The sequence below is a fragment of the Lolium perenne genome, chromosome 3 (genome assembly GCF_019359855.2).
Source record: "Lolium perenne isolate Kyuss_39 chromosome 3, Kyuss_2.0, whole genome shotgun sequence".
NCBI lineage: Eukaryota > Viridiplantae > Streptophyta > Magnoliopsida > Poales > Poaceae > Lolium > Lolium perenne.
This window is the reverse complement of record NC_067246.2, coordinates 306,626,085-306,639,942: the sequence shown is the minus strand read 5'-3', so window position 1 is coordinate 306,639,942 and position 13,858 is coordinate 306,626,085. Positions and strand designations below refer to the sequence as shown.

At 48.6% G+C, this 13,858-nt stretch overlaps 1 protein-coding gene across 1 annotated transcript; it reads right to left on the bottom strand.

Moving 5' to 3' along the window:
* Positions 1-4,062: 4,062 nt before the first annotated feature.
* On the bottom strand, positions 4,063-13,635 carry LOC127345345 (leucine-rich repeat receptor protein kinase MSP1). Its single transcript, XM_051371811.2, has 9 exons — positions 13,410-13,635; positions 13,090-13,274; positions 10,598-10,710; positions 10,418-10,491; positions 9,692-9,815; positions 9,500-9,581; positions 8,828-8,986; positions 8,658-8,739; positions 4,063-8,198 (listed from the first exon to the last, which is right to left on the bottom strand). The coding sequence occupies exon 9, from the start codon at positions 8,175-8,177 to the stop codon at positions 4,287-4,289; it is 3,891 nt and encodes a 1,296-aa protein (XP_051227771.1). The 5' UTR covers positions 8,178-8,198; positions 8,658-8,739; positions 8,828-8,986; positions 9,500-9,581; positions 9,692-9,815; positions 10,418-10,491; positions 10,598-10,710; positions 13,090-13,274; positions 13,410-13,635; the 3' UTR covers positions 4,063-4,286.
* Between the last annotated feature and the right edge of the window lie 223 nt (positions 13,636-13,858).

The following is a 13,858-nucleotide window of genomic DNA, read 5'->3' as shown; positions in this document are numbered from 1 at the left end:
AGACTGGTGGCGCCCATGGCTAGGGCTAGTAAGGAGGTCCAGCTGCCGGCATGGTAGCAGGTGGAGCAAGTGGTGGCAGTGGAGGAGGCACTAGTGCCGGAGGAGGTGACGATGAGACGCACATAGGAGTGACCTACGATGTCACTAGGCTCCCTTGAGCCAGTGTAGACTCCCGGAGTTGGATGCAAGGTCATGCCACTAGCCGAGCACGTCGAGCTCACTCTGGGCCATGGCAAGCTCGATGGCCTCCTTCTCGGTCATGTTTGGCGGTTGGACCTTCCGGAGTTCGGGTTGCACACCATCAGCGTTGTTGTTGTCGAATGGGACTTCCTCTTCGTCTTCCTCCTCGTCTTCATCCTCGTTGTCGTTGTTGTTGAAGATGTCGTGGTCTAGTACGACGTTGAAGTAGGCCACATCACCTAGGTAACCCGCTCAGCGTCGCGGGTCGTATTCCCACAAGAGGAATGTGTCCCAGTTGTAGTTGTCCAACATGTAGACCGGGTCCTCATGCAGATCGGGCGGGAAGATGAAGCGACGACGACAGATCTCATCGTGCTGCTCGTGCCCCTCCCCCACGGTATGAGCACCTGCCTTGAATAGAGAAGCCAACCTCCAGGGACGTTGACATCTGGCCACAGCACGGGCCGGCCTACGTCGTACAATGAACGGGTGAATATCCGACCTCATGGTCATTCTTCATCTTGTAGAATGACCATGAGTTGCCCATGTCGGTGGTTGGTGGTCTGTGGAGGGTAAGGGGAAGGCAATGGTGTGGGCTAAACCGGCCAGTTGACTTAAAAAGCTATGGCAGGCGTCTCGCCATCAAGGCGCGGTGCCTAGCGCCGCCCGCCAGCATGGCGCGCACAGAAGCCGAAGTGAGGGCCATCAACGCGACGCAGAAGGCCATACCGGCGCCGAGGACGAGCATAAGGCGAAGTGGGCGGCCCGACACGCACACAGTTACAACCGTAGCCGCGGAGATGTAGGGTGTGTTCGGTTTGGGGATGGGGTGGAACGGAATGGAACCGTTCCGCACCCAGAGTCTGTTCCTGCGTTCGGTTGCAAACTGGAATGGAATGAAGTGGTTCCTCCAAATGGAATATTCCCTCTAGATCCGGAATGAAGTGGTTCTTCCGATTCGGCCGGACGAGGTGGAACGGGTGACCGTCACACGCTGATTAATTAAATTTAGTAATAATTAACCAAGTTTAGCAATAATTAATCAAGTTTAGCAAATAATTAATCGAGTTTAGAATAATTAATCGGGTGATTATCTCACCCATTCCATTCCATTCTCATCCCATTCCAAAACCGAACACAAGGATAGAACCGTTCCGTGACAATTTTTTTGCCCAAACCAAACAAAGGGATGGAACGGTTCCGTGCCAGATGGAATGGATTCCATTCCATTCCACCCATCTCCAAACCGAACACACCCGTAGTTGCGGCCCAAATTTGGGCCACGAATCGGTCAACATGAACAGCTTAGTCCGTTGCATCGGACCACTGGGATTGATTTTTCTCTTGCTTTGTCAGCTGCGTCGGTCTGTTTGTGTCGGGCAGCTAGAGGTGCTTTTAAGAACAAGGAGTTGGACACCGTCTTGCAGTTTTTCTTTATACAACAATTTTAATACTCCGTATTACATGTTCTCTGTGTTGTGAAGTGTATATGTGGATTGTCTAGCCCTTTCCATCAGTTCGGACTTTTGGTTCAAGTGGCTAGTGCATGAAGCTTAACATGTTATCAGAGCCCCAGGTCTGCATGAACCAAAAGTCCGAACTGATGGAAAGGGCTAGACAATCCACATATACACTTCACAACACCCCCACTCACGTGCGACGGGAGAAGAGAAAGTCAACACGTGAAAGAAGAAAGATCACACCGAAACAGCGGTGGCTAAAGAGGGGGGCAACAGCAATTTTTAGGCTTAATTGCGAAAACCATGTGAAAGCTAGGATTTGAACTTGAGACCTGGGGCTCTGATATCATGTTAAGCTTCATGCACTAGCCACTTGAACCAAAAGTCCGAACTAATGGAAAGAGCTAGGCAATCCACATATACACTTCACAACATCCCCACTCACGTGTGACGGGAGAAGAGAAAGTCAACACGTGAAAGAAGAAAGATCACACCGAAACAGCGGTGGAAAGAGGGGGGCAACAGCAATTTTTAGGCTTAATTGCGAAAACCATGTGAAAGCTAGGATTTGAACTTGAGACCTGAGGCTCTGATACCATGTTAAGCTTCATGCACTAGCCACTTGAACCAAAAGTCCGAACTGATGGAAAGGGCTAGGCAATCCACATATACACTTCACAACACCCTGAATAGAGCATGGGACAACAGGTAGCAGAGCACTGTTCCGTGGTCTTCGTGCTGCAGCTGCACAGTTATTTAGTCTTCTGGCAAAAGTAACGCAGAAAATACTTTGCAGGATCAGATGCAGTAGAATTGTTTCGTATACTACAATATCCAGTTTGGCACCACCTTGGCAGTTGGCACCTTCCTAGTCTTGTGTGTATCCTTTGCTAAACTTTCCAAGCTAGGCTACGTTCAACTAGCTCGTTTGGTGCCTGGCTGATAACACGGGCAAAGCTTGTCTTTTTTTCTTTTTTGGTTTGCATTACCTCAGGCAAGGGAGAGAGAGAGAGAGAATGCAAGATCACAGAATTCCCAAGCTGTTGCTTTGCCTGGCCGGGGATGTTGAGATTGATGAGAGACAAAAAAAATAAAGGTTTATGGTGGCCGGGGATGGAACGCACGGACCGAGCGAGTTCCACCCTTAGACAACAGGTGCCGTTGCTGCCTGGCACGCAAGCAGCGCGTCACTCCCGCCAGGTTCAGGAGTGCGTCCAGGGAATACCAAGTCGATGCGTTAGCACCGGCGAAGGGCTCGTCCACTGCACATTCTTTTTTTTTTTGAAACGAGGCAAAAGCTTTGCCTTTCCTCTGCACATTCTGCACGTCATGGAACTCAGCCCCTGCAATGCGCCCGCCGGCGATCAACACACGGATTGGTGTCTATTTAAACAGGTTCGTCCAAGCATACCCAAGCAGTATGGGACTAAAAAAACTGGTGCATACGCACGCTTTCCTAGGACGCCCACACAGCCAGACCGCCCGGCGCCGCTCGTCCGCGTCCAGTAGCTCAATGCCGTGACGCGGGCACGTCCCCTGGCTTCCTTCCTGGATTTCAGTGGATAGCACAGCATCGAATTTGAGAGGAAAAATTGGGGATTTGAAGGAACAAATTTCGGCAAGGATCTGCCGAATCGACGTGTTGGAGTTTCGCGATGTCGTTGATTGACCAGTGGCAACTGGCAAAGCTCACTCGTGGACTCAGCTGCCCGTCTGCTTCGGAGTCGAGACGAATAACTGACCGATCGCCTCCAGCGCAGAGACGCCCCAGCTCTCTGCATGGCAAGAACAACGGTGATGTTCACCCATTTTTATTTCATTTTTTTGCTGCAAGTTGCTAGTCAGCCTGATCTATTGTTCGCGCATCCGGTGCACCTGAGCGGCTCAGCCTGTCGATCTCATTGCTGGATCTCATCAGCTTCAGGCACCAATTTATTTAGAACTTGTGAGGTAACTCCGCAACAGGCCAATCTGCTATCTACAATTGCAGAGATGTCACTTGCTCGCTGAAATCCTTGCGCATATTATCAGCAGATATCACCAGTCATCAAACTGAAAAAGAGTTCTGTGCTGATATGATGATAGATGATACGAAATGTGAACAAAAATGCGTCCGGAATCATCAGACTAATATGTGAAGATTTTACTTTTAGCAGTTTCCTGACAAAACAGAGAGGCTCTGCTTGAATTCTACCACTACAATTGGAGCAGTGCTTGCCTGTAGGACAGCAGAAAAAAGAAGCTTTAGCAGTTCTATGAAGTACTACATCACAGAATATATTTCAGTCAAAGCAGAACCAGCAGTAAACTTTCGAACAACGTCAGATGGAAAGGGCTTAACCTCGCATCAGACGAATATGAGGGTCTCGATCAGCAATATCTGGAATACTTAGAAGAGAAGTAAACTTTCAGCACAGCCTAGTTCTAGGATTGTAAAACACTCATGCTGCCATGATGAGACCTGACAAAGACAATACATGGATGAACATACAATAGCTTTTGTGCCAGCTACAGCCTGAAAATGAGGAACACTAGTTTCTCTTGCTACAATCTCCAGCGACCTTACTCTACAGCTACAAGTTACCTACCATTAGCCTGTTATTACATCACATCACTATCAAGAAGAATGGTGCTTCGAGCTCAGCGCTATGTGCCCCTGGAAACCATCACTACCAGAGGTCCGCACTCCATTGTCTGGGCCATCTTGAGTCCTTTCACCACATCTTGCATGATCGGCCTCTTCCACGGCTCCTCAGCGGTGCAGTCCAGGGCAATGGCGAGGACACGCACCATCTGCTCCCGCCATACGCCTGAGATAGGTAGGCAGGGATCAAACAGCTCGTTCCTCTTGCCACGTGCCATCATCCATCTTACCCATCCGACAAGGTTTCCACCTCCTTCAACATCTTCTTGCCCTGTGGGTGGACGTCCTGTGAGCAGCTCCAGCATGACAACACCGAAGCTGTACACGTCGCCTTTCATGCTGGACTTCATTGTCATGCCGTACTCTGGGGGGATGTATCCAAATGTACCAGCAAGGAGAGTGCTGACATGGGTCTCGCATGCGCTGATTATCCTTGCGAGGCCAAAGTCGGAGACCCGCGGCTCGAAGTTCTCATCCAACAGAATGTTGCTTGATTTCATGTCCCGGTGGATGATATGGGGCACAAATCCTTCATGGAGGAAAGCAAGCCCACGGGCAGAACCGAGGCAGATCTTGAGACGATCTGGCCATCCAAGTGCTTCAACTGCATCTGCTCGGTTCCTCAGCCACATCTCAAGGCTCCCATTCTCCATGTACTCATAGATCAGGAACCGTTCTTCGCCACAAACACAGTAGCCAAGTAGGGGAACAAGGTTTGGATGGTTCACCTTTCCAATGGTTTCCATCTCAGCTAGGAATTCGCGATCACCTTGGAACTGACCATGAAGCCTCTTGATCGCAACTCTCCTGCCTTCAGGGAGTGCTGCCCTGTACACAGTGCCAAAGCCACCATCGCCTATGATGTGCTCTTTACTGAAATTCTTTGTGGCTTTCAGTATATCCTCTGTGGTGACCCTTAGCAGTGAATGCTGAAATGTTGCGAGATTGATACTCAGAGGTTCCCGTGACTTCCTTCCTAGGAGTTCATCGCATGAGGTTGGCTCAATGGTAGCATTGGCCTTACTGGCAGATACAAAAACTATTGATCTGCTCCTTAGTGGTTTCTTTCTCAGATAAACTACCAGAAGAACTAACATGATGACGACAGCAAGTGACAGGGAACAAATGATCAATAATCTTCGAGCTCGATGAGATGGATGAGCCACCTTATTATCAATGCCATTAGTGGAACAAACACCTCCAGCTGCACAATCTGCTGACCTGTATGTGCTGATGTGGTTACCAGAGAAGTTGGCAAATGTGAGGCCATATATACTGCAGATACCGCAAGGGATGGAACCGTAGAAATCATTGCTTGAGAGGTCAAGATAGTTCAAAAGGCTGAGATCAGAGAGTGCTGGTGGTAAGCTTCCAGTGAGGCTGTTGTTGTGGATATCAATAGAAGACAGATGTGTGTAGTTCGAGATAGACTCATCTAGGGTCCCTGAGAAATGGTTACTGCTTAAATTGAAGAAAACCAGTTCGCTCGAGGATTCTATGTCCCTGGGACAAGAGAATATAATTTTTCCAGAGAGATTGTTGTTACTGACATCCAGGCGGTTTAGGTTTTTGTTGCACATCATAGACGGGGGTATATTTCCAGTAAGTAGATTACCGGACAAGTCTATCATAGAAACTTGGGGAAGAACTTGGCCTATCTCAGCAGGAATGGTGCCATCTAGGTGGTTATTTGATAGCATAAGGCCTTGGAGTTGTACCAATGGTGCAGACCAAGGAAGCATCGGTCCGATCAGTCCATTAAAAGACAGATTGATGATTGTAAGATTCGTCAACTGACCAAGCTCTGAAGGAATGGTGCCATTCAGTAAATTGCCTTGCAGATTTAGCACCTTGAGCATAGAACACTTTTTTATTTCTGTTGGAATCTGACCAATCAAGCGGTTGTATGACAGATCAAGAAGACCTTTATGCTGAACAAACTCCGAGTCAGGGTGAACCTCATTCTCAAATCCCACACATATCTCAGCAGGAATAGCACCAGAGAGGTGGTTATAAGACAAACTCAAGCTATTGAGCATTATCAGGTTAGATATGGCCCTTGGGATGTGCCCAGACAGATTATTAGAGCTCAGGTCCAGCGTGGCAAGGTTTCGGCAGTTGAAGAGCTCTACTGGTATGTTCCCAGATAACCCATTGCCATGCAGCGACAAAATTGTGAGATTCCGTAGAGCGCCAACAGATGGAGGGATGGGTCCTTGCAAATAGTTATTGTCTATCTGCAACCTCTCCAAGCTGGACAGCCTCCCAATGCTATGGGGGATCTGGCCTGTAATCTGATTATTGCTGATAGATATCTGCAAAAGTGTTGATGACTCCCACAGCGATTCAGACAACATTCCCGTTAAGTTATTCAGGGACAATTCCAGAGTAACTAAAGGGAGCTCAGCCAGATACCCTGGTATCTCACCATGAAGACGGTTGCCTTGCAAGTTCAGCTCAGTGAGATTTTTGCATCCTTTAAAAGTCTCCTCAATACTCCCAGTAAGATTATTATCATGCAGTATGAGTGAATGTAGGGAGTTGTCTTCACATAACTTGGCAGGGACAGAACCTGAGAGAAGGTTGGATTCAGCAGAGAAACTAAGCAGATGCGGTAATGGCAGCAATGGCAAAGGTCCAGTGAAAAAGTTTTGCCCCAACGATATTGATCTTGCATTTGTCCAGTTCCTTATACAGCCTGGAATATTGCCAGATAGTTTGTTCTTTTCCACGGAAAAGGCCACAATAGCATCCAACTCTGCAAGTTGTTCGGGGATAGAGCCAGTGAGCTCATTGAACGATAGATTAATGAGGGTAATCTTCTTGCAGTTACTTAGTTCCTTCGGTATGCTCCCCTTGAGGCCTGCACCCTTTGCAATCAGCTGTGTCAGATTTCCAAGCCGACCGATAGGTGGTGGGAGTTCAGCATCGAAGTTATTCTCTGATATATCCAGTTCCTTCAGGCTTACAAGACCGCCGATCGACCAAGGAATGGTACCTGTGAACTTGCAAACAGAGAGTTGAAGTACTTCAAGCCACTTCAGGTTGCCAATCTCTTCTGGAATGGTTCCTGTGAAACCATTTTGTCCCAAAATAAGCAGTTTCAGATTTTCTAGTTGACCAATTTCCCTAGGTATTGGCCCCACAAAGCTGTTTGAGGACAGATCGAGTGTCAAAAGGTTTATCAACGAGCTTATTCCAGAAAATATTGATCCACAGAGGTTATTCTGACTTAGATCCAGATGCAAAAGCCGAGACAGATTACAAAATGCTTCTGGTATCGACCCATTCAGTCTGTTATTCTGAAGGTCCAGGAACTCAAGGTACTGTAGACTTCCCAGCTCTGTAGGAAGACCACCAGAGATGGAATTCATAGACATAGACAGCTTAGTGATGTCCTGCAGCTGACCAATTGCAGGGCTCAGTTGTCCAGATAGTTGGTTTCCGTCAAGCACCATTTCCTTCAGCATCTTCAAATTATATAAAGATGCAGGCAGGGGCCCAGTAAGTTGGTTATTGCTCAAATCTAGGTACTGAAGATGCTGCAAATTCCCCAAGACATCTGGAAGCTCACCGGTAAACCCACATCCACTGAAGTTGAGCCCAACAAGTAACTCGAATGCCCCGATGCATGAGGGAAATGGAACATAGAGTGGCACGAAGGACAAGTCTATGGCCACAACATTATGTCCCGAACAAGTTATACCTGACCAGTTGCATGGGGGAATTTCTAAATCAAACCAGCTGCGAAGGAAACCTTTTTCTTCAGCAATTGAGTGCCGCAGAGTGTACAAAGTACTTATATCACTTGATTCCGACAAGACACAGCTGGGGATGACTAGAAGAAGAATGAGAAGACAGAAACTTTGAGATCCCATTGCTATTCTGTTCATCGGAATTGTGTAAAGTTCAATCTGCATAAAGAGATTGAATATGTCAGTAGCTTCCCAAAGAACCATGTAACATACAATATGTCAAAATTTCATTTTGTTCACTATATAATGGCTCAAAAAATGAGATATTATAGGAGATGGAGACCAAAATAAAACCCAAGTTTTCCTTAGATTATGAGAAAAGACCATCGAAGGAATAGTCAGGGTTTCATTTGTTTGGACCAGACCAGATGTTCAAGGCTTAAAGCCAAAAAGATTCGAGGTTTGACCATGGAGATGTTCAAAACATGCTTCCAACAGTGCAAAAGGAGGAAGAAACTATCAATCATCCCTGCTGTTGTTCTCTGATTTCAGGTTTGAAATATAATAATTTAACTCTACCAAGATGAGCTTGTCAGTCAACATACAGTTGGAATGAAAAACGATGCAGTTGCTCGATGTATTTAGCACATGGAAGAAAGAATAACTTTATGTTCATACCTTGCGAGTTATAGTCTTCTGGGTAGAATGTAGATGACCAGGAACCAAAGCTTCTATGCATACTCAGTACTCAGTACATATCCTGCAACAAGTTAATATCGAGTCGGTATAGAACGTGGTAAAGTTCAATAACACATGGAGGTAAAGATCAATTAAAAGAACATGCATACATGAATATAGCTCAACCAGGGACATAAATTGATGCCTTCTGAAACATGGCGCCCTCTATCTTTGGCTCTTTGCTGCTGGCTAGTAACAACAGCAATGCAGCAGACGAAACTCAACTGGGTCGAAAGTAATACAGCCCATCAGAAATACATCATAAACTCCTGAAGTAAAACAAAGGACAGCAGTTAGCTTCATGTAATTCTCAGCTCAAGGTATAAGAATGAGTGCACACTGCACACAAGCAAGCCCATCCTACTTCAATAACCATTGCCGAGACAGGTGAAGAACCATGAGTTACAAATATTCTGACCTAGCAATGTCCCTTAGCATCTAATCCAAGAGACTCGCGACTATGGCGGTGGTTCAAAGGAACGACACACCAACGTAACAGACCCAGGAAATGCAAAGAAGAAAGCAGTAACCGCGGCAGAAGTTACGAACACCCGTCCCTAAAGCCGAACAAGCAGGGGAAGTCCATGAAACATCCATCCATCATGAGAATCATAAGTTACTCCATTATTTTCCCAGAAATAAATAAGGCTGCTGCTACATGCTAGGAGTGCAGCTTTACATCAAATTAAATGACACAAAACTAAACATGCAGCATCATAAGTGCAGACAGAGGCCCTCCACGAAATGCGGACCAGAAACCGAACAAATATTCATGTTCATACCTTCTGAGTTACAGTCTTGTAAGTCGAATGTGGATGACCAGGAACCGATGCTTCTTTGCAAACTCGTTACTCAGTACATATCCTGCAACAAGTTAATACCGAGTCAGCATAGAACTTGGTAAAATTTAATACTTGGAGGTAAAGTCTATCAAAAGAACATGCATACAAGCTTAGGGACTTTTAAACTGATACCTTCTCAACCATGGTGTTCTCTATCTTTGCATCTTTGCTGCTGGCAAGTAACAACAGTAATGCAGCCAACGAAACTCAATTGAATCGAAAGTAAACGCCCCCCTCAGAAATACACCCTGAACTCCTGAAGAAAAAGAGAAGGCGGCGGTCAGTGTCCTGTAATTCTCAGCTCAAGGTAAAAGAATGAGTACACAGGAAAGCCTATCCTACTTCAGTCAACATTGCCAAAACAGGTGAAGAAATCATAAGCAAGCATATCCTACAGCTCAGGAGAGACTATGGAGGTGTTCAAAACTTGTGTACACTTCCAACAGAGCAAAAGGAGGAAGAACCAGTAATAACTATCAACCGTCCCTGCTGGGGGAGTTTCTTTTTGCTATATATGCAGCTCTCTGATTTAAGAATTTGAAATATAATAATCTAACTCTACCAAGATGAGCTTGTTAGTCAACATACATTGGCAGTGAAATATGAAATAATCGCTGGATTTTTTTTTTTACTTAGATCGCTGAAATTTCATTGACTTGGAAGACAGAATCGCCATACAGGGCCCTGCTTACAATGACAGGCACGTGCTCAAACCACTCCTGGTGGCCATTTTGCACCCCAGACATACCCATTGCAGCAAATGTATGGGCCGGCTTATTACACGCACGCTGGCACATACACAACTTTGTACTCATGGACAAAGCACACAACAGAAAGAGGCAACATTTGTGTTCATACCTTGTGAGTTGTAGTCTTGTAAGTAGAATGTAGATGACCAGGAACCAAAGCTTCTAGGAGTTCAGAACATAATCCTGCAACAAGTCAATACAGCGTCATTATAAAACTTGGTAAAGTTCAATGATACTTGCATGTAAAGATCAATCGGATATTCTACGGGCATACAGCTCAAGCAGGTACCTAATCTGGCTACCTTTTCAACCACGACGCTCTCTATCGTTTGGCTGAAACAGACGAATCAACTCAGAACAAACAAAAGTAATAGGCTCCCCTTAGCAATACGCCTTGAAACCCTGAAGAAGGAAAAAAAAAACAGCAGTCAGCTTCACGTAATTCTTCGCTCAAGGTATAGCAATCAAACAATGGGTACGCGATCAAGCTGATCCTACTGAATGAACATTGCAGAGACAGGTGAAGAACAATATGAGTCATCTAAGCAAAAGAGACTCAGGGCAATGCGGGTAGTCAAAGGAAGAACACAGTCTCTAATAGACCCAGGAAATGCAAAGGAGAAAGCAGTAAGTTAGGGAAACAAAGCCGAGAAAGCAGGGCACAAAACTCACAAGTCACTCCACAAGAAAATAAAAATGCTAATGCTAGGAGCGCAGCTTTACGTCAAATCAGATGGCACAAAATTAAGCATGGAGCATCATCATAAATGCAGGAGGGGACTGGGGGAGGCTCCTGCACAGGGAGGAAGGAGAAAGCAACGGACCCCAGGGCACAAGAAAGCCTACTCCCACACACATCCCCTTCCCCACAAGATTCAGCACGTGACGACGCGTACGCAAGCTGAACAGAGCAGCAGTAGTGGTGCCTGTACACCGCTGCGGATTAAATGGCAACAACCACGTCAAATCGTGCTCCCCCATCACAAGAATCTCTGAAGCCTCTGTCCTCCATCCAGGCTCTCTGATTTTGGTTCTTGGACCAGGGAGCCAGCAGCCAGGAGGAACAGAGATTGGGACTGCACCGATACAGAACGGCCATCGCTGCCAAGGATACAGACTTGAGGGGCCTAACTGCAAAAATATATTCGTTTCGTGTTTCTTGGCCCAATTTTACCAGTGCTCCTAATCTAATCAAACTGTGAAGAACTAGAGTAGTACTAGTACCAAGAATGTTTGCTCCATTGATCCTATCCTACAGTACAGTACGTCTGTAGCCGAGCAACTGGGCGGAGAAGCTGGGGATGTTGTTATTCCGCCCTGGGATCTGGGCCATCTTTGGGAGTGATTTGTTTATGGGACCGTGAGGAGGGCTGACCAACGGAGTACGATTACCTGTATATTAAATGTAGTTCGATTGCATTCAAGTGTGCGCACAAAGCCTGTCGAAAACAAAGTGTGCGCACAAAAGTACTACTCCTACTATACGGCAGTTGGTAGCCCGAGACAGCACGAAGGGGGCCGAGTTGAATTGAATTGACTCGACGCCACGACGGCGAAACCGGGGGCGGAATCTTTTTTTTTTTTTTGCGAAAACACCCCCAGATCTATTAGCCACAGCTCAGGTTACAACACACCCCATACAACACAGAAATTACAAGGAAGTCCTTGGGGCAGAGCTCTACTGCAGCCATCGACGCGGAGCGGAGACGCGCCGCCGCACCACCATGCCCGCTCCCTCCTGGAGCCGGCGAAGCCTTGGTATCTTCCGGCGGTATCAACGCGGACGGGAAGTCGCCGCTCTCAGCCGCAACGTGCTCGCACGACGAAGACGAAGAAAAGCAGAGTTGAACCGAAGCGTGGAGGTCGCCTCCCTCACCGGCCGGCGAAGAAGACGAAGACCTGGGGCCGCTCCACCTGCAAGCAGGCCTTCCAGGCTCCACGACGAGGACGGAGACAACCTCGTCGCCACGGAGACGGAGCCAGAAGACCGGAAGACCAAACCGTGGACACCGCCTCCGGCACGATGTCCACGCACGGCCACTGCACAGACCGAGGGATCCACAGATCCCCGGCCACCAAAAGACACGCGAGCCACGGCGAGGTCCCATTGGACGCCGACGCAGAAGGGGGAGCTCACGGACACCACACACCACGCCGACGACATCACCGCCTCCACAACGCCGCCGACCGGGACGAAACCTACCCCTACCCTATTCACAGGCCGAGATCCGGGGTTCCCCCACCCTCCCGCCGCCGGAGCGGCCGGCGGAGGGGGAGGGAACCCGCGTCTCTCCGGCGGAAGCGGTGGAAACCCTGGGTCGCCCTCGATTCGCCACAGAACACTGTTCACGGGGAGGGGAAAGGGAGACCTCCACTCTAGCCTTAATGTTAACCGGGGGCGGAATCTGGAGGAACAGAAAGCTGTGTAAAAACTTTTTCAAGGTAGGGAAAAAAAGGTACTAGGGAGAACGAACGGGATTTTTAACACGATAAGGATGGAGTAGTGTAGGTGAGGGGGAAATCACAAACAAAAAACATGTAAAAATGGAAGTGGATTAAGGCTTTCTGCTCGAATAAGTGGAAGTCCGTAATTACTCTTCCCGTTGGATAATACTTTTTCCTAAACCCCCCTCGCCGCAGGAAAATCAGTAAATGCAGCGGCGAATCGATCGCGCCGCGTCGCGTCGCACGACGTGCCGCGCGGGCCGGCCGCACACAAGGAGCAAAACGAGAACGCTGCGAACAGGGTTGGGGGACGGGCGCGGTGATCGATCGACTCACCCTGGCGGTCTCCCAATGTCGGCGCGCGCGGTGGCTGGCTCACCGGCGGCGGCGGCGCGCGCGGATGGCGCCGTGCTCCAGCGGGGGGGGCGGGGCTTGCGAGACGACGACGACGCGGGGTGGGCGGGCGAGCGGAGGGACGGAGAGCGGGCCGCGCGCGCCGCCGCAGCGTGCTCCTGCAGGGACTGCGCAAGGGAGATGCGTCAGAAAGGAGGGCGGGGGTGAAGAGGTCGGCGAACGGGAAATTCGACGCGGAGATCGAGGACGATCAGGAGCTCGCGCCGACGTACGCACGCGACGGAGCGGCAACGGCAACGCACCTGGGTCTCCCGCAATGTCGGCGCGGTGCTCCTGCGGGGGTCCGGTCCGGGAGGGCGGAGCGGAGCAGGAGAGAGGCGTGGGTGGGTGGTGAGCGGCGGCGGCGGGGCAGCGAGTGGGAGGAGCAGTCACGCACTGCGCTGCGTCTGCGCTGGGGGTTTGGAGAGAAGGACGAGCGAGGCGGTTTTGGGTGGGGAGAAAAGCCAAAGAAAGGTGGCGTGCGTGTCTTCTTCTTGTCTCTCTCTCCACTCTCCCCTCGGCCCTGCTTTCTTGGCGTCCGCGACTTTCTTCTCGCAACAAGAAGACACCGGTGTTCAAGGGCGCGTTTTCTCTTTTCCTACCGTGGCATGTGTTTGTTTCCATAGGAGTATATAATTTGGGTTTCTAGTTTTGTGAGTTACTGCTTTCCTGTTCTGTCTTACCTTCTGTTTTAGTGCAGTATTTGTGTTAC

Coding starts and splice junctions, on each gene's coding strand:
- LOC127345345 (XM_051371811.2), bottom strand. CDS start 8,177: ATGAACAGAATAGCAATGGGATCTCAAAGTTTCTGTCTTCTCATTCTT.